We start from the raw sequence: 21,279 nt of genomic DNA, 5'->3' as shown, positions 1-21,279 counted from the left end.
CACCAGAAGCGCTGCCGGACCACTGACACGGTCTTTCGCACCCCTGGATGACAGGAGAGCTTGGAACCGTGACAGAATCAAGGACCGCAGCCCTGGCCTCTGGTGGGATGTACAATTTGTTCTTCGGACCTGTCCCCGGGTCCGGGCTCTGTGTCAGGGCCTCCCGGACGGTCTTCTCCACATCCCAGGTAAGGGTGGCCACGACAGTGGACTCGGGGATGATGGTTTCAGGGGGGTCTGACAGCTCGGTCTTGACCTCCTCTTCATGCACCCGGGACAGGGCGTCAGATCATTGGTTTTTTGTCCCGGGGCGGTAGGTGATCCGGAAGTCAAAACACCCGAAGAACAGCGACCAGCGGGCTTGCCTGGGGTTCAGACGCCTGGCGGTCCGAATGCACTCCAGGTTCCGATGGTCCGTGAAAACCGTAAATGGTACCGATGCTCCCTCCAACAGATGTTTCCACTCCTCAAGAGCCTCCTTCACCACGAGGTTCCCGATTGCCGACGTCATAGTTCCTTTCAGCCGGGGTCAACTTGCGGGAAAAGTAGGCACGTGGATGGAGAACCTTGTCGGACTCCCCGCTCTGGGATAGCACGGCTCCTATCCCTGAGTCAGAGGCGTCCACTTCAACTACAAACTGGCGATTAGGATCGGGCTGCACCAGAACTGGTGTAGTCGAGAACCGGCGTTTCAACTCCCTAAACGCGGCTTCGCACCGATCCGACCAGGTGAAGGGGACTTTTGTGGAGGTCAGGGCTGTCAGGGGGCTAACTACCTGACTGTAGCCCTTGATGAACCTCCGGTAGAAATTTGCAAAACCGAGGAACTGTTGCAGTTTCCTACGGTTTGTTGGTTGGGGCCAATCTCTCACCGCCGCAACCTTGGCCGGATCAGGGGCGACGGAGTTGGAGGAGATTATGAACCCCAGGAAGGACAAAGAAGTGCGGTGGAACTCGCACTTCTCGCCCTTCACAAACAGCCGGTTCTCCAACAACCGCTGTAGGACCTGACGTACATACTTGACATGGGTCTCAGGATCCGGAGAAAAGATGAGTATATCGTCTATACTCGTATATACCGATGCAGGAAGTCCCGCAAGACATCATTAACCAACGCTTGGAACGTCGCGGGCGCATTGGTGAGGCCGAACGGCATGACCAGGTACTCAAAGTGACCTAACGGGGTGTTAAATGCCGTCTTCCACTCGTCTCCCTCCCGGATCCGAACCAGGTGATAAGCATTCCTAAGGTCCAATTTGGTGAATATTTGGGCTCCATGCAGGGGCGTGAACACTGAATCCAACAGGGGTAACGGGTATCGGTTGCGAACCGTGATCTCGTTCAGCCCTCTGTAATCAATGCATGGACGGAGTCCGCCGTCCTTCTTGCCCACAAAAAAGAAACCAGCACCCATCGGGGAGGTGGAGTTCCGGATCAACCCGGCAGCTAACGAGTCCCGGATGTAGGTCTCCATTGATTCGTGTTCCGGATGTGAGAGGTTGTACAGCCTTCTGGACGGGTACTCAGCGCCCGGTATCAAATCAATGGCACAATCGTACGGACGGTGTGGGGGCAGCGTGAGTGCCAGATCCTTGCTGAAGACGTCAGCAAGGTCATGGTACTCGGCTGGCACCGCCACCAGATTGGGGGGGACTAAAACCTCCTCCTTAGCTGTCACACCGGGTGGAACCGAGGATCCTAAACACTCCCGGTGGCAGGTTTCGCTCCACTGAACCACAACCCCAGACGGCCAATCAATCCGGGGATTGTGTTTCAACACCCATGGAAAACCCAAAATCACTCGGGAGGTAGAGGGTGTTACATAAAACACAATCTCCTCCCTGTGATTCCCAGACACCACCAATGTCACTGGCTGTGTCTGGTGTGTGATTAGTGGAAGAAGGGTGCCATCTAGTGCCCGCACCGACAATGGTGACGGTAAGGCCACTAGAGGGAGCCCAACCTCCTTTGCCCATCTGCTATCCAGCAGATTCCCCTCCAACCCCGTGTCCACCAGTGCTGGGGCGTGAAGGGTTAGATCCCCGCTCAGGATCGTGACTGGGATTCGTGCAGATCTTCGGGGTTTCCACGCGTGGGTGTTGTGACCCACCCTTAGCCCAGTCTCTAAGGACGAATGCTGCTGTTTTGACCGTTTGGGGCATTCTCTCTGTGTGTGCTCGGTTGAGCTGCAGAGAAAACACTCTCCACGGATCAGCCTCCTTTGTCTCTGATCTGATCGCTTTTTGGCCCTGCTCGTTTCCATAGCAACGTCAGCAGGGGGAGCTGTTGTCACGTGGAGAGCCCTGGCAGTGGAGCGTGGAGACGTCGTCGGCTCCCTTTCGGACCCGGGAGGAAGAGGGACGGCTTGTGCCTGACCACGCCCTTCGTCTCGCTCCTGTCGGTGTTCTGTTAATCGGTTGTCTAACCGTATAACCAGGTCGATAAGCCCATCTAAATCCCGCGGCTCGTCCTTCGCCACCAGGTGCTCCTTAAGGACCAGAGACAGTCCGTTTACAAAGGCGGCGCGGAGCACAACAGCATTCCAGCCGGCTCGCGCTGCCGTGATGCGGAAGTCGACTGCATACTTCGCTGCGCTCCGACGCCCCTGCCGTATCGACAGCAGCACGCTTGAAGCGGTCTCACCTCTATGAGGGTGGTCGAACACCTGTCGGAACTCCCTCACAAACTCAGTGTAAACTGTTAGGAGCCATGAATTCTGCTCCCAGAGCGCCGTAGCCCAGGCGCGTGCCTCTCCTCGAAGCAAATTTATAACGTAAGCCACCCGGCTAGCGTCTGACGTGTACATGACGGGACGCTGTGAAAAGACGAGCGAGCACTGCATCAAGAAGTCCGCGCACGTCTCCACACAGCCTTCGTACGGCTCCGGAGGGCTTATGTATGCTTCAGGGGAAGGTGGGGGGGTTCGTTGAACGACCAGCGGAATGTCTGTCTCTGGCACACGGTCAGCAGGAGGAGGTGCTGCAGCAGCGCCCTGAGCATGTGCTTCCACCTGAGCGGTGAGAGCCTCCATCCTACGATTGAGAACAATGCTCTGCTCGGTAACTAAGTCCAACCGAACGGTAAAGGCGGTTAAGATGTGCTGCAGCTCACCTAACACGCCTCCTGCTGGCGCCTGTGCACCTCGCTCTTCCATTGGCTGTTCAAGCGATGGTTGACGCCCCTCAGGATCCATGACGCTGGCCGAGAAATCCTGTTGTGAAAGTGTCGTGACACGGACCCACAACAGGGGGCGTTAATGAACGGACAATGGATAAGCCAAAAGTAACAATTTAATGTTGTGAATCGCACAACGACGTACAGACAATAACAATATGGTGGACTGTCAATTATACACAAAGTGACGTGTGGGCAGGCTCGACGATAGAAGATGCCTGGCGAGAGAAGAGCCGGATCCCACACAGCTTCCACCACCAACGGAGCTGAAGAACACCGGAGCCGCCAAGCCCTGCGCCCCAGGTGGCCGCTGTCTTCAGCGGTCAGACCTGGTACTGCTGGCAGAGAACAGAGACAGTCCTGATGAGTGTGAGTTCGCACACTCAGTAATCCCACAGTCTGTATACAGTTAGGAGGGAAAACCTCCACCTCCAATCACACACTCATGCAGCTCCTGTCTAACCACTTATCTGGTTGGGGTGTGAAGCGAAGCCGTCGTTGGTCACACCAAACGTCAATCCCACAGATAAGGCAACACCCACAGGAAAACGGCTGCAAAGAAGATCAGACTATTAGTCAGTGTTAAGTACAGCAGAGAATATCACCTGAATGGTAGCTGATTTCTCGGCGATGAGGTGGAGTTGCAGTCCGGCCTTTATGGTGATGGTGATGAGATGAATGAGTGACAGCTGGTGCTGATGATGAGTGACAGCTGTCACTCCCAGTGGCTCCGGCGCCCTCTCGTGCTTGAAGCCCGCACTCCAAGCAGGGCGCCATCTGGTGGTGGTGGACCAGCAGTACCTCCTCTTCAGCGGCCCACACAACAGTAAGGAGTCCAGCATAGAGAAATATTGGATGAAGAAAAGTAATACTGGACTTTTCTGACTTGCCATCCATCAATTGTTATGTTCTCCACCCCCCTCCCAAATTAAGCAAACAACAGAGTCAAGTCATTTAGATCAATTAATTTAGTTGTGAACAGCATATGAATGCTTCTAAAACATCAGTAGCATGCTTGTCTACTTTCTTAGTGTTTTTGGCATCCTTGGAGTTCAGTTGAACTCAGCAAACCTCGCTGGCAGATGATTTTCTGCTGTTGTTGACATGTTTGTTGCCATTTTTTCAACCAGCATCTGTCAGCAAGTTCCTGACCTCTGCTACATCATTAGTGATGTCATCTCATGAATAATTGTATGCCGCGCTCCGATTGGCTAGCTGTTGGCAGTAAGCTCTAATGCTATTGGTCAGTGGGAACTGATCCAATATAACTTTTGGTCCTATCCTTTTTGGATCCCTTTGGATCCAAATATATATATACACGAGGTCTGTTAGAAAAGTATCGAACCTTTTTATTTTGTTCAAAAACCTGATGGATTTGAATCACGTGTGCTTGCATGAGCCAACCTTGAACCTTTGTGTGCATGCGTGAATTTTTTCACGCCTGTTGATTGCGTCATTTGCTTGTAAGCAGAGTTTGTGTGAGGATGGGTGTAGTCTCTTGTCATTTTTTCTTTGCAAGGAAAATGGCAGAACAACTGGAGCAGCGCGACTGCATCAAATTTTGCCAGAAACTGGGCGACAGCCAGGTGGAAACCATTCTGATTATTCAGACGGCTTTCGGTGACGATCCTATGGACATCACACAGATTAAGGAGCGGTACAACCGGTTTAAAGACAGCCGCACAACGGTGGAGAGCGAGCCGCGCTCCGGGTGGCCATCAACATGCAGAAATGACCGGATCATTTCCAAAGTGAACGCTGTGGTGATGTGAGACCATCGTGTGACTATCCGAGAAATTGTGGAAGAGGTGGACATCAGCACTTTTTCGGCACATTCCACTGTGACAAAAGATTTTGCCATGAAAAGAGTTGCAGCGAAATTCATTGGCACAAAGCTGATGGTGCACCAAAAGCGCCACTGTGTTGAAGCCTCACAGTGACAAGTTCACCTCTCGGGTAAAGAAAAATTTGTTAGATGGTAAAGCCTCTCATGGGTGCAATTTGGTGGGGGATGGGGGGACATGTCCCTCCCACCTTTTCAACCAGGGGAGACAGAATATGGTATGTCCCCCCCACCTTCTGACATATATGTGTGTACTTGAAACATGCTATGCCAGTCTTATGTGCAAACCATGTCAGTCTTATGTGTAAACCATGTCAGAATAGTATCTTTGTTTCTGCAAGTTTGTATTTTTAGCAGCATTGACTTGTTTACAACACCTGTTTCTTGTTTGTCACATTCAGAATTTTCTGGGACTGCATTTGCCCAGATTTAGTTGCCTCTAGGGACTAGTGTCTACACATAAGTATCAATGGACCATATGCTAATTTACTAAATTCTGAAAGTTAGAAAAGGAAATCAGAAAAGCTATCTGGGACCTCAGGAAGCCCATCTGCAATTATTGCTTGATCTCCAAAATCAGTCTATGCAAGTGAAATTGTGTTCAGTATGAGTGTTCATTAGTGCCACTTCGAAAATTAAATTCATGATAAGTTATTTATCCTAAACTTATGATCTGTTGTTTTTTTTCAAACTTATGCAAAAACAAATCTTGAGAAAAAAAAATATGTATGCGATAGTTAATAATTATTAAGAGCCTGTTCTTTCATATTTATGAATACATTTTACCACATTGCAGTTGTTTTTTTAATGAAAACTCAACCTATCATTCTTTTTGAGTTCTACACATGTAGAATGATACCTTATTTACACCAGGATGTTAATAAAATCAATGCTGGCTATTCTCAGAATAAAGTACTTACATCCACAGTTTCAAATTGCATAAGTCAAATGGTGTCCACTTTATGGTCTTCTCAAAACATTAAAATTACTGTTCTGGATGCTCAGAATGCATCTGGGCTTATCTAGAAACCGTTGGTTTCTAGCTAAGCGGCCCCCAGGGCTTCGGCCCTGCAGGCTTCGCACTTTGTCCCCCCCCAATTTCTAGTTCTAAGTTGCACCCTTGAAGCCTCTGCTGTTCTGTATGAACCTAATGACACTGCAGTCACTGAAGAAAGTTTGGTCCTAATGCTAACACAGTTTATTTAGTCAGAATGTACCATATACGAGGGCTGTCCATAAAGTATAGGTCCTTTTTATTTTTTTCAAAAACTATATGGATTTCATTCATATGTTTTTATGTCAGACATGCATGAACCCTTGTGCGCATGCGTGAGTTTTTCCACGCCTGTCGGTGACGTCATTCGCCTGTGAGCACTCCTTGTGGGAGGAGTCGTCCAGCCCCTCGTCGGAATTCCTTTGTCTGAGAAGTTGCTGAGAGACTGGCGCTTTGTTTGATCAAAATTTTTTCTAAACCTGTGAGACACATCGAAGTGGACATGGTTCGAAAAATTAAGCTGGTTTTCAGTGAAAATTTTAACGGCTGATGAGAGATTTTGAGGTGACACTGTCGCTTTAAGGACTTCCCACGGTGCGAGACGTCGCGCTGCGCTCTCAGGCGGCGTCATCAGCCTGTTTCAAGCTGAAAACCTCCACATTTCAGGCTCTATTGATCCAGGACGTCGTGAGAGAACAGAGAAGTTTCAGAAGAAGTCGGTTTTGTTGTGTGGGCCGCTGAAGAGGAGGTACTGCTGGCCCACCACCACCAGAGGGCGCCCTGCCTGGAGTGCGGGCTCCAGGCACCAGAGGGCGCCGCCGCCCCACAGGAGCAGCCTCGGTAACAGCTGTCACCCATCACCTGAGACAGCTGACGGCAATTATCACTGGGGTATATCAGCAGGACGGCATCTCCACCTCATCGCCGAGATATCGTTTCTACCGGAGAGGTAACATATCGAAGCATACAGAGTACATTTTTGTGACTGAGCTAGTTTATTGGATTACTGTTCCAACGAGAGGTGGAGGTACCTTTCCTGCCGTTCGGAGTTCTGGGTGCAAACGCGCCCCCATCTAACTGTTCTTTTTCCCTCGCCAGCAGTACCAGGTCCGACACGCGGAGGCAGTGGCCACCTGGGAGTTCGGGACTTGGCGGCTCCAGTATTCCCGGGGTCCTGTGGCGGAGGAAGCCGTGTGGTTCCGGTCTTACCTTGGAGAGGCGTCTCCTATCTTCGAGCCTGCCCACACGACACTTTTGTGAATTGACTGTTGTCCATTTCTGTGATTGGTTGTATTCGTTGTGCACATTCACAACAGTAAAGCGTTGTTATTTGACTTACTCCATTGTCCGTTCATTTGCGCCCCCCTGTTGTGGGTCCGTGTTCCTACACTTTCCCAACAGGTTTCAGCATTTTATCCGGATATTCCACTGTTAAAGGAGATTTTTTTAATGAAAGACGTGTGGACGGGTCCGCGCGTCGGGACGCAGCCGGCGTGGAGCGGCGGCACAGGAAAAACACCTCCGTGTTGATAACCATTTGTAAAATCCAGGCCGCTTTTGATGGCTTTCAGTGGAGTGAGTATATGAGAAATTGTTTAACAGCTGGACATGTTCCAACTTGTCCTTAAGGCTTCCAACAGAGGTGTTTTTCCTGTGGCGGAGCATCGCGGCGGCTGCGTCCCGACACGCGGACCCGTCCGCACGTCTTTCATTAAAAAAATCTCCTTTAATAGTGGAATATCCTGATAAAATGCTGAAACCGACTTCTTCTGAAACTTCTCTGTTCTCTCACGACGTCCTGGATCAATAGAGCCTGAAATGTGGAGGTTTTCAGCTTGAAACAGGCTGATGACGCCGCCTGAGAGCGCTGCACGACGTCTCGCACTGTGGGAAGTCCTTAAAGTGACAGTGTCACCTCAAAATCTCTCATCAGCCGTTAAAATTTTCACTGAAAACCAGCTTAATTTTTCGAACCATGTCCACTTCGATGTGTCTCACAGGTTTAGAAAAAATTTTGATCAAACAAAGCGCCAGTCTCTCAGCAACTTCTCAGACAAAGGAATTCTGACGAGGGGCTGGACGACTCCTCCCACAAGGAGTGCTCACAGGCGAATGACGTCACCGACAGGCGTGGAAAAACTCACGCATGCGCATGAGGGTTCAAGCATGTCTGACGTAAAAACATATGACTGAAATCCATATAGTTTTTGAAAAAAATAAAAAGGACCTATACTTTATGGACAGACCTCGTATTTGGTTGTTTGTTTTTATTTTCTGTGTTGTTTTAGTTATTGAGCTTTTCAATTTGTCTTTTTGGGAGGGCAGACCATGTACAATGGCCCTGTGGAAATTTGAGCTTGACATCATTACTGTAATTTGTCCTGCAGCTGGAAAATGTACTCGGTATTTGTCTGTTGAAACAGGTTTGGATGGAGGCCGTGGCTCAGATCTTCTTCTCATACAGTTTATGTGGGGGTACTTTAAATGTGCTTGGCAGCTACAATGCCTACAACAACAACTGCTACAAGTAAGTATCTGACAAATGACAAATTAAAATGATGCAATTATATATATATATATATATATATATATATATATATATATATATATATAATTTTTACATTAATTATTACATATTTTCTTATTTATAATTTGTAGATGTTCAATCAAGCTCCTCTATTTTGTCACATGATATTTTCACAAGGACCACAATGGAAATAAGTGTTTATTGTTTATGCTTTATTGTGTTATCTGTGTATCATTGATATATTCACCTCTGTATGTTTGTATTGATGTTGCAGAATAATCTCAATCACTCATTCAGTTAGCCTTCAGTTAGTTCAAAATGCTGCAGCTAGAGTACTGACGGGGACTGGCAGGAGAGAGCATATCTCACCCGTGTTGGCCTCTCTTCATTGGCTTCCTGTTAATTCTAGAATAGAATTTAAAATTCTTCTTCTTACTTATAAGGTTTTGAATAATCAGGTCCCATCTTATCTTAGGGACCTCGTAGTACCATATTACCCCATTAGAGCGCTTCGCTCTCAGACTGCAGGCTTACTTGTAGTTCCTAGGGTTTGTAAGAGTAGAATGGGAGGCAGAGCCTTCAGCTTTCAGGCTCCTCTCCTGTGGAACCAGCTCCCAATTCAGATCAGGGAGACAGATACCCTCTCTACTTTTAAGATTAGGCTTAAAACGTTCCTTTTCGCTAAGGCTTATAGTTAGGGCTGGATCAGGTGACCCTGGACTATCCCTTGGTTATGCTGCTTTAGACGTAGACTGTGGGGGGGTTCCCATGATGCACTGTTTCTTTCTCTTTTTGCTCTGTATGCATCACTCCGCATTTAATCATTAGTGATCGATCTCTGCCCCCTTCCACAGCATGTCTTTTTCCTGGTTCTTTCCCTCAGCCCCAACCAGTCTCAGCAGAAGACTGCCCCTCCCTGAGCCTGGTTCTGCTGGAGGTTTCTTCCTGTTAAAAGGGAGTTTTTCCTTCCCACTGTAGCCAAGTGCTTGCTCACAGGGGGTCGTTTTGACCGTTGGGGTTTTTCATAATTATTGTATGGCCTTGCCTTACAGTGTAAAGCGCCTTGGGGCAACTGTTTGTTGTGATTTGGCGCTATATAAAAAAAAAGTTGATTGATTGATTGATTGATTCAGTCAATCATAAAACATATTTTATTTACCTTTTAACAGCATCTGCAGTAGGGCATGCATGTGCGCATACATGAGCTTTTGAATAGACTCGAAGTTATCTTTGACTGCATATAGCGTAAATAAAATAATAATAATTTGCTTCTTGCTGTTGTTAACTTTTCTGCACATGGTGGCAAAATAAGGTGTAGCAAGTTTCAATATTGAATAATTATTAAGATGTCAGTTGGACTGGACCTCACCAGTGGGGACCAAAATCATGTAACAGTTTTAAGTAATTTATAATTATTTGGCCACACACGGCTGCACCATGAATATATAGTGAATTTAAATCATTATTCTTTGGAATTTATGGTACTTCACGTGCATGCCAAAATAATTAACACACAATAAACCACAGCAAGAATATTTACATTTTATTTACAAATATACAAACAAATGAACAGGTTACTGGCATTTTGAAAATATGGACAATGATTAAATAATGATCATGATGGACACATTTTGTTACTTGTGAGACATTGAAAGAAAGCAGCAAAATAAAGTTTAAGGAATTAAGTGAATAAATCTGATTGGAATTTTGTGCTGAATTTTAGGTTGCCAATTATTATTAAGAAAATTATCAAACAAATATATAAAGCCACCTTGTACCACTTAACAAAACCCTGTGGATTGATGGGTCACTTGACTGATTCCTTGAAGATGAAACGATTGGCATCGGTCGTTGATGGGCCGTGTTTGGCCTATGCTTATCTGGTTCTCAGGTTGAACTGCTGGTTTTCCCCGGTGATACCAGACAGTTTCAGCTTGTTTTGCCGACAGGACAAACTGATGGTTCTGTGAGTCTGTCACTTGGTTTGCATCAAAAGTTACCAAAAGTACTGAACTCACAGAGAACGTGAAGAACAAAGGAAGCCACGTGGTAGCTTTTAGCTAACTGGGCCTGTTTAGCCACAAAGAAAATTAAGTGCTTACAAAGAGAAAAGAAGAGAGAAAAATCACAAGCAGAAGAACAAAACCACACACAGAAGAGCGAAATGCTTTGTTCTGGAACTTTTAAAGTGGGCTCTACATCACTAAACTCCACCCATTTGGTATGTAATTTCACTCATGCTTCAGATGCAGGTAGAATCAGATGCATTTCAAATACTTAGACAATTAAATGTATTGACATCCATTTTGTTCTTAGGTTCCTTTTAACTGAATATAACATTATTAGAGTTCCATAAATACATCCTAAGAACAAGCAATTGATTGCAGGAAAAATGTTTAACCATGAAAAAGCATCAACAGTTCAAGAAATGGCATTTTACACAACAATGGTTAAACACACTTCACCAGAAAGGGAAAATATTACAGGTTAGATTGCAATGGTGGGCACAGATAACCAAAAAATTATCTTCGATAACAGATAATCAGATAACTGAAAAGTTATCTTCAATAAATAATTTATAATAATAATAATATAATAATTTATTAATTTATATAGCACCAAATCACGAGTAATTAAACATTTTACATTTAAAAGCAGAATAAAATGAAATAAGATTAAAACACAATAAAAACATTTCCATCCATCCATCCATCCATTTTCTTCCACTTTATCCGGAGTCGGGTCGCGGGGGCAGCAGCTCAAGCAAAGCCGCCCAGACCTCCCGATCCACACATACCTCCCCCAGCTCCTCCGGGGGAACCCCAAGGCGTTCCCAAGCCAGCCGAGAGATATAGTCCCTCCAGCATGTCCTGGGTCTTCCCCAGGGCCTCCTCCCAATGGGACGTGCCCGGAACACCTCTCCAGCGAGGCGTCCAGGGGGCATCCGGAAAAGATGCCCGAGCCACCTCAACTGACTCCTTTCGACGTGGAGGAGCAGCGGCTCGACTCCGAGCTCCTCCCAAGTGACCGAGCTCCTCACCCTATCTCTAAGGGAGCGCCCAGCCACCCTGTGGAGGAAACTCATCTCGGCCACTTGTACTCACGATCTCGTTCTTTCGGTCATGAGCCAAATCTCATGACCATAGGTGAGGATCAGAACGTAGATCGATTGGTAAATCGAGAGCTTTGCCCCCTACTCAGCTCTCTCTTCACCACGACGGTTCGATACAGCGACCTCATCACTGCAGATGCTGCACCGATCCGTCTATCGATCTCACTCTCCATCCGCCCCTCACTCGTGAACAAGACCCCGAGATACTTAAACTCCTCCACTTGAGGCAAGGACACTCCACCGACCTGAAGAGGGCAAAGCACCTTTTTCCAGTCGAGAACCATAGCCTCGGATTTGGAGGTGCTGATCTTCATCCCGAACGCTTCACACTTGGCTGCAAACCGCCCCAGTGCACGCTGAAGGTCCTGATTTGACGAAGCCAACAGAATCACATCGTCCGCAAACAGCAGAGACGAGATTCTGTGGTTCCCAAACCAGACCCCCTCTACACCCTGGCTGTGCCTAGAAATTCTGTCCATAAAAATAATGAACAGAACCAGTGACAAAGGGCAGCCCTGGCGGAGGCCAACGTGCACTGGAAACAGGTTTGACTTACTACCAGCAATACGAACCAAGCTCCTGCTGCAGTCATACAGGGACCAGATAGCTCTTAGCAAAGGACCCCTGGACCCCGTACTCCCGGAGCACTCCCCACAGGGTGCCCCGAGGGACACGGTCGAACGCCTTCTCCAGATCCACAAAACACATGTGGACTGGTTGGGCGAACTCTAACCCTAACCCTAACCCTAACCCATGAACCCTCGAGCACCTGATGGAGCGTGTAGAGCTGGTCCAGTGTGCCGCGACCAGGACGAAAACCACACTGCTCCTCCTGAATCTGAGGTTCGACCATCGGTCGAATTCTCCTCTCCATTACTCTGGAATAGACCTTACTGGGGAGGCTGAGGAGTGTGATCTCCCTATAGTTGGAACACACCCTCCAGTTCCCCTTCTTAAACGGAGGGACCACCACCCCGGTCTGCCAATCCAGAGGCACTGTCCCCGATCGCCATGTGATGTTGCAGAGGCATGTCAGCCAAGACAGTTCCACAACATCCAGAGACTTAAGGAACTCAGAACCGATTTCATCCACCCCAGGAGCCTTGCCACCGAGGAGCTTTCTAAACACCTCGGTGACTTCGGCCTGGGTAATGGATGAGTCCGCCTCTGAGTCCCCAGTCTCTGCTTCCTCTTCGGAAGACGTGACGATGGGATTGAGGAGATCCTCGAAGTACTCCTTCCACCACCCGACAACATCCCCAATCAGGGTCAACAGCTCGCCACCCGCACTGTAAACAGTGCTGGTAGAAAGCTGCTTCCACCTCCTGAGGCGTCGGATGGTTTGCCAGAATCTCTTCGAGGCCGACCGATAGTCCTCCTCCATAGCCTCCCCGAACTCCTCCCAGACCCGAGTTTTTGCCTCTGCGACCGCACGGGCTGCGGCACGCTTGGCCTGCCGGTACCCGTCAGCTGCCTCTGGGGTCCCACCTACCAACAAAGATAAGTAGGCCTCCTTCTTCAGCTTGACGGCATGCCTTACTTCCGGTGTCCACCACCAGGTTTGGGGATTGCCGCCGCGACAGGCACCAGAGACCTTGTGACCACAGCTACGAGCGGCCACATCGACAATGGAGGTGGAGAACATGGTCCACTTGGACTCCATGTCTCCACCTCCCCCGGGATCTGGGAGAAGCTCTCCCGGAGGTGGGAGTTGAAGACCTCGCTGACAGAGGGTTCTGCCAGTCGTTCCCAGCAGACCCTCACAATACGTTTGGGCCTGCCAGGTCTGACCGGCTTCCTCCCCTCCCAGCGGATCCAACTCACCACCAGGTGGTGATCGGTCAACAGCTCTACCATAAAAAGGTAAAAGAAATAAATAAATAAAACAAATAAAAAAGACACACAATTATATAAAATACTAATGATAAAACAGGGAGAACAAATGTGTCTTCAGTCTAGCTTTAAAAGTCTCCACAGAGTCCGACTGTCATATCAGTGCAGGCAGATCATTCCACAGAGCTGGGGTGCGTTGATAAAAAGCTCTGTAACCCGCTGATTTTTTCTTCACCCTCGGGACACAATAGTCCTGCACCCTGTGAACGCAGAGCCCTAGCTGGCACATAGGACTCAGCCAGGCTGGCCAGATAGGAGGGTGCCAGTCCATGAACAATTTTATAGGCCAATAGTAATACTTTAAAATCCGATCTCAAAGAGACCCGAAGCCAGTGAAGGGATGCCAGAACCGGCGTAATATGGTCAAACCTTCTGCTTCGTGTCAGAAGTCTGGCAGCAGAATTTTGAACTAGTTGAGGACCCCTGATGCTGGACTGTGGTAAACCAGAAAACAAAGCATTATAATAGTCTAATCTAGAAGAACCAAAAGCATGAATCAGAGTCTCAGCATCAGCCATAGACAGGATGGGACAAATCTTTGCTATATTTCTTAGATGAAAGAAAGCAGTCCTTGTAATGTCCCTAATGTGGAGGTCAAAGGACAACGTAGGATCAAAATTACCCAAGGTTCCTCACTTTGTCAGTATGATGTATAACACATGAACCTAGGCTAAGCGCTAGCTGATCAAATTGATGCCGATGTCTTGCTGGACCAAGGACCATCATTTCAGTCTTATCAGAGTTCAAAAGTAGAAAGTTGTTAGACATCCAACTTCTCACTGCTGCGAGACAGTCCTGTAAAGATTTTATGTGGACAGGATTTCCAGCAGCTATCGGCATATACAACTGAGTGTCATCAGTATAGCAATGAAAAGCAACCCCAAAACGCCACAAATGTTCCCAAGGGGTGCCATATACAGGGAAAAAAGCAGGGGACCCAGAACGGATCCCTGCGGAACTTCATGCCCCTAAAATCAGAGGAAGTGTCGTTGCACAAAACACAGTGGGAATGACCAGACAGATAAGACATCAACCACGCAAGAGCAGTTCCAGTAATCCCGAAACAGTTTTCTAGCCTATCAAGTAGAATATGATGATCAACGGTGTCAAACGCAGCACTGAGATCCAGCAACACCAATACTGTAGTAGTATCTGAGTCCATTGCTCGCAGAAGATCATTAACTACTTTAATAAGTGCTGTTTCTGTGGAGTGATGTTTTCTAAAAGCAGACTGCAGTGGCTCAGCAAGGTCATTCTCAGTAAGATAGTCCACAAGCTGCCGTGAAACCACCTTTTCCAGAATTTTAGAGCAGAATGATAGATTTGATATCGGCCTATAATTTTTCAATACACCAGGATCAAGATTAGATTTCTTGAGTAGTGATTTAACCACTGCAGATTTAAAACAATTTGGAACAGATCAAGAGTTTAGAGAAAGCACAGTCGGCCCAAGAATGGGCCAAAGATCCTTAAACAATTTTGTTGGTATAGGATCAAATAAACAAGTTGTGCTTTTAGTAGACATCACAAGTTTTGTCAGCACACCTAGTGAGATACTATCAAATTCTGTGAATCCTAGGTAGCACCTCAGTAGTAGTCCCCAGCTCAGTAGCTGGATACAATGACTGGACCAAAGTATGCTGAGATGTGCTCAACCTAATATCTTGTATTTTCTTTTCGAAATAGTCCAGAAAGTCCTGTGCTGAAAAAGGAGAATGACCAACAGGTGGCTGTCCCTGAATAAGAAATGCCACCGTATCAAACAAAAACTTTGAATTAGGCTTGTTTTTGTTTATCACTTCAGAGTAATAGGCCTGCTTCGTAGCCAATAAAGCATGCTTATAATGTAAAATAGCTTCATGCCACGCAAGGTGGAACACCTCTAGCAAATAACTGTTGAACCAAGGTGTCTGTGCCTTGGGAAGGCATGGCCTTAATAGAGGAGGTGCAATCTTATCAAGTGTGGTTTTTAGCAATAAATTCAGGCTATCCGCAAGACTGTCTACCGACTGAAAATTCATCAAGCTTGAAGTTAAGATTTCTGGTAGTCTCGCTTTGAGTTCAGTCAAAGTTGAAGGTTTAATACGTCGCCGCAATGATAGGCAAGGTTGTTGCTCCACTAAACGCGGCAGCGTAATTGTAAACCTAATAAGTGAGTGGTCAGAGACCGCTGATGCAAAAGGCAGGATGTCAATATCTGTGACAGCAAGGCCACGTGCAAGAACCAAATCAAGACCATTACCACTGATATGCGTTGAACCATGAATGAACTGCTGAAATCCTAATGCATCCATGATTTCAGTACTTAGCATCATGGGCATAACGGAGAATCAGATGCTCAAATGAATTATATTTATGACCCCCAACAGTTAATAAAGTAAACCAGGATTTATAAATAAAAGCAACACCCCCGCCTTTCCTCACATCACATGAAACTTGACTCATTCAGAGGAAGGACAGCTGTGGATTTAAGCCAGGTTTCACATAACCCAATCATGTCCAGGCGATGATCCACAATTAAGTCATTCACCAGCAATGACTTCAGAGACAATGATCTGATGTTAATGAGACCCAAACTGAGGATCTCGGTGGGATCACCAGATTTTAATGAAATCATGCGGAAGTTCAGCTCCTCAGCAGCCAGTGACGCAGCGTGTTTCAGCGGCCGGAGGAACTCAGGTGAAACACCACGTCTGCGAGCCTGCAGACGACAGCACCAGCATAAAAACTCCGCAGCCCGGCGAGAGGCAGCAGCAGAAAGCTGCGGCAAAAACGGGCACAGCTTTAGCGGAGCCGGTCCGGTCATCGGAGAGGACGGTCCAGGAACAACAGAATGAATCCAGCAGCCTCTTGTGCGCAGCGCACGCTCCCACGCCCAAAAATATCATCCATCGCAGAGGAGGCGAGGATCAGACCCTCTAGTGAAGACTGCCAGGTAGAACTTAAATTTCACCAATGCACCGCTCCGCTTTCCTTGCCTTCTAAAGTGCCTCCTCCGGAGAGGAGCGCAAGGAAAACGGAGCAGGTGCAGCGGGACCTCCACGAGCACAGGTGGCAGAGCAGGGCGGGCGGGGCCCTCGCGGGGCCTTCCCAGCCCAGATCCAGACAACAGCAGCGGCTCATAAAGAGCATTAATGTCCAAGAGAGACTGACGATTATACACAAGCAAAGCAGAGATGTCCCGGCAGAACACACAGAGCAAAAACACAGCTACAAATAACAAAAAACTCGACAAGTGGTAGAGATAGGGCTGACGGAATGCCAAACACACAGGCGCCATCTTGCCACCCGCAGGCGCCATCTTGCCACCACCAATAATAATAAAGCTAAAATGATAAACCACCCAAAAATGGATCAGAATATACAGATAACCGATAATTTCCAGTGTCATCGGCACTCCGGTACACTTACAATTACTAAACAAGCTGATTTTGAGTTTTAACACAACAGTCACTTTTAGAATCATTAAAGATGACAACAGACCCAAACGAGTCAGCTCTTCTGATCTACTGGTGCCAGTGCGAGTCTTGGCCCTTTTTCAGCTGATTTTTCATTCGTGCGTTTGGATCGTACAGAGTTTAAGGTTAATTGCGTGTCCTGCATTGTTTAGTATACATGGAATAACAAGCTGAAGCGCTACAAGCATCCAACCTCTTGCACTATGCATGTGCAAACACCGCAGACCTGTCTTGTAATGTTTTTTTTTTTAAACTTTGATGTCTCCCATCAAGAGTTTTTGTAAATTAAGTTTGAAAAAAAAGCTTCTGTTTACGTTTTGTTTCTGGAAACGAGTCCGACATGTGGTTTTTGAATGTACAATGTGTGTGAGAACATAAATTGGGCACTCTGAACTTTTACACCATGCAGTTCTCTGGTACAGTGTCTGCCCAGTTTCAGTCTGAATACTGCCATGAGCACTACTGGCCAGTAGATGGCAGTAGAGACCGTGAAAACGTGCAAACACAAAATTCCAGATCATCTGTGTTGCTACTTGCTACGTTAAGATGTGTGGAATTTAATAAAAGCAAACACAATAGCAACGTCTATAAACCCAGAGAATGTATTCACCAGAGTTTTAGGCACTAGAGTTTAATGCTGTTGTCCTGATCAGAGTGTCTCAAATGCATTTTCCTGTCGTGAATGTACTGAGATTACCCTATCACCCATAATGCACCTGGACACAGCATGCCCACACTAAAACCTTAAAAATTTGCGCATTACTTTAAAACTAAAACATATATCTGATATTTTCACTTTATAAAACTTCAGAAGTGACGTTAATTTAAATAACTTGTACGAAATAAGTTTGGTTAAAATTTGAACCATAAGTTAAAACTGTATGCCTCTGGATGACTTGGGTGATATTGGCAGCGTATCAGTATGGGGTTAAAAGAAATTAGTTGTTTATTTTTGTGTGACCAGGTTTTCCTTTGCCTGCAGAGGATAGAGCAGATTTTTTCTAGATGCAGCTCTTCTCTGTTTGCAAACAGTAGAACTACACATCTGTTCACCTTTGTTTACCACGTTAATGGTATAAAAAGTATCGGACAAAAATTTATCAGAAGATAATTAGTCTGATAATGGTTTTCAAAGATATCTGAAAAGATAATCTGATAATGAAAACTTTCTTTGATAATTATCGGTTATCGGATTATCGGAACTGTGCCCACAACTGTTAGATTGTAATAAACAATGTCCTTTTTGGTTAATCACACAAACAAAAATAATATATATATAATAACAATAATATGTGACTAAAATAATGTTCTCTGCCCTGAAACAAAATCAGTTCAGGTTCAGCTCTTGTTCAAATAAGACAATAAAAAGGCGCTATATTGATAAAGAAAAAAGCAATCCCACTAAAAATGTCGAAGGAATAAAAAAACCCAACAATTTTGAAGAAGGAATGCTGTGTGCATCCTATATCAATGTGTTTGTAACCCTTTAAATGTTATTTATAACCTGCACATAACATAATATATAACAGATATGAAATAGGAATCATATTTAAGTTAAATTACCTGAAGTTGTGGCTGTTAGAGTCATTTAAAAAACATTAAAAATCTTAACTTTAATTTATTCCACTTCACAAAAGGCTATTGATGTGTGAGAAGGGCCCATCATACAGTGCATGCAAAAAATTATTCACAGTGCTTCACCTTTTCCACATTTTATGTTATAGCCTTATTCCAAAATGGATGAAATTCTTTTTTCCTTAAACTTTTAGACACAATACCCCATAATGACAATGTGAAAAATGTCTTTTTGCAAATGTTGTTATGTGTCGGATGCAGCCCGGAGAACCGACCAGCATTTGAAGGACCCAGTATAAAATAAGCAGAGCATGGTACAAAGGATAACAGAGTTTAATGAACATAACAGTGCTGTGAAAAAATACAAACAAATAAGTGCGCGGTCTGGCGTGGCGGATTTGCGGTGTGCTCCCAGCAGCACAAAACGGTCCGGAGCCAGAACCAGTTCGGACCCAAGGACCCCGCCGACACCCCCCAGGTGGCCGCGACAAACCGAGTCTGTGAAAGAAGGAATCCTTATGTGAGTCCACACTCAACACACAGAGAGAACGCTCAAAGGTGCACAAACAGCAAACACTTCCTGGCTTGATTACTAATCAGCTCCCCACCCTGCAGGCATGGAACATCCAGTTCACAAAACTCCACTGCAGTGGAAGCTGATTACACGACCAACATACAGCTCAATATAATAAGGTGTGAGGGACACCACATTTACTGACTGTATAAATGTTAGTCACAAAATCTAACGTACCTCAGGAAGTGTGCTGACGAGCGTGAGACCTCACCCTCTCCTCTTTCACAGACCATGCATCAAACCTGGACGTTCTCTGCATCCACTGATGATGAGATGGCTCCCGAGACGACGATCTCACCCGTCTGGTCACAAGGTCGAGTCTCTGGCAAATACACACTGTGTACTCCAGTCTTAAATGCCACCATGTTCCAATCCATGTAGATGCACCACAGCTGTGAGTCCTGACGAGCCGCAGGTGATCAGCCTCAGGTGATCAGGGTGAGGTCCTGATAAACTCAGCTACACAGCCACTCAGTCACAAATGCAAGCCACCTGGAAGGAAAAACAAAAGACAGAAACAAAAAGGCAGCCAGGCCCCCCAGCCATACAACAAATGTATTAAAACAATAAATTTTATCATTTTTAAGATGGTTCTACAGCTTAATTGGAGTCCACATGGAATAAATTCAATTGATTGGACATGATTTGGAAATGCACACACCTGTCTACATATAAGGTGCATGTCAGATCACAGACCAAGCATGAAGACAAAGGAATTGTCTGTAGACCTCAGAGACAGGATTGTCTTGAGGCACAAATCTTGGGAAGGGTACAGAAACATTTATGCTGCTTTGAAGGTCCCAATGAGCACAGTGGCCTCCATCATCCATAAATGGAAGAGGTTTGGATCCACCAGGACTCTTCCTACATCTGGCCGCACGTCTAAACTGAGCAATCAGGGGAGACGTGCTTTAGTGAGGGAGGTATCCAAGAACCCGATGGTCACTCTGTTAGAGCTCCAGCATACCTCTGTGAAGAGAGGAGAACCTTCCAGAAGGACAACCATCCCTGCAGCAATCCACCAATCAGGCCTGTATGGGAGAGTGGCCAGACAAAAGACATACCTTAGTAAAAGGCACATGGCAGCCTGCCTGGAGTTTGCCAAAAGTCACGTGAAGGACTCTCAGACCATGAGAAACAGAATCTTCAGGTTTGATGAGACAAAGATTGAACTCTTTGGTGTGAATGCCAGGCCTCATGTTTGCAGAAAACCAGGCATCACCACCATGGTGTGCAGATGTTTTGCAGCAGCAGGAACTGGAAAACTAGTCAGGATTGAAGGAAAGATGGATGCAGCAATGCATAGAGTCATCCTGGATGAAAACTTGCTCCAAAGTGCTGTTGACCTCAGACTGGGGCTAATCTTCCAGCAGGACAATGACCCTAAGCACACAGCTAAGATATCAAAGGAGTGGCTTCAGGACAACTCTGTGTATGTTCTTGAGTGACCCAGCCAGAGCCCAGACCTGAATGCAATTGAGATCTGAAAATGGCTTTGCACTGACGCTCTCCATCAAAGCTGATGCAGCTTGAGAGGTGCTGCAAAGAGGAATGGGCAAAACTCCCCAAAGATAAGTGCACCAAGCTTTTGCCATCATATTCAAGAAGACATGAGGCTGTAATTGCTGCCAAAGGTGCATCAGCAAAGTATTGACAGTGTTGCCACAGTTACTTTGAAAAAGTAATCCAGTTACTGATTACTGATTACTCCTTGAAAAAGTAACTTAGTTACTTTACTGATTACTCAATTGGAAAAGTAACTAAGTTAGATTACTAGTTACTTTTTTAGTTACTTTCCCCAGCTGCCAACAACAACCCCCTGCCATCTCAACATGACAATGATACTTGTTTTGCCAAAACTCACTTTATAGTCACCCTTTCTTGACTTCAATGAAAATAAATACTCGTTTTATAAAAAGTAAAATAAAGACCTCTTTCTTGACCTCATATTTAACTGTTGACAGCACTGTAACAGTAAACATGCAATTTCTAACCTACATTGTTTATAAATGTAACAAATTCTTTCTAACATTTTTCTAACATTTAAATTATCTCTAAACATTTTACTTGTCAAAATTATTATTATTTTAAGTAGTATTAGTAGTTGTAGTAAAAAAAATGGCTTCAAA

General features: G+C 46.0%; 2 protein-coding genes across 2 annotated transcripts in view; both read left to right on the top strand.

Annotated features, from left to right (window-relative positions):
• LOC117508274 (sodium- and chloride-dependent GABA transporter 2-like) overlaps positions 1-21,279 on the top strand; it is a 527,846-nt gene that overhangs the window by 456,667 nt on the left and 49,900 nt on the right.
• Positions 1-21,279, top strand: part of LOC117509074 (sodium- and chloride-dependent GABA transporter 3-like) — a 233,564-nt gene that overhangs the window by 165,757 nt on the left and 46,528 nt on the right. The window contains exon 7 of the mRNA XM_034168880.1: positions 8,435-8,538. Coding sequence (XP_034024771.1) covers positions 8,435-8,538 — 104 coding nt within the window. The remainder of the gene's footprint in view (positions 1-8,434; positions 8,539-21,279) is intronic.

Source organism: Thalassophryne amazonica, chromosome 4 (genome assembly GCF_902500255.1).
Source record: "Thalassophryne amazonica chromosome 4, fThaAma1.1, whole genome shotgun sequence".
In the NCBI taxonomy this organism is placed as follows: domain Eukaryota; kingdom Metazoa; phylum Chordata; class Actinopteri; order Batrachoidiformes; family Batrachoididae; genus Thalassophryne; species Thalassophryne amazonica.
This window is presented reverse-complemented; position numbering and strand designations above follow the sequence as displayed.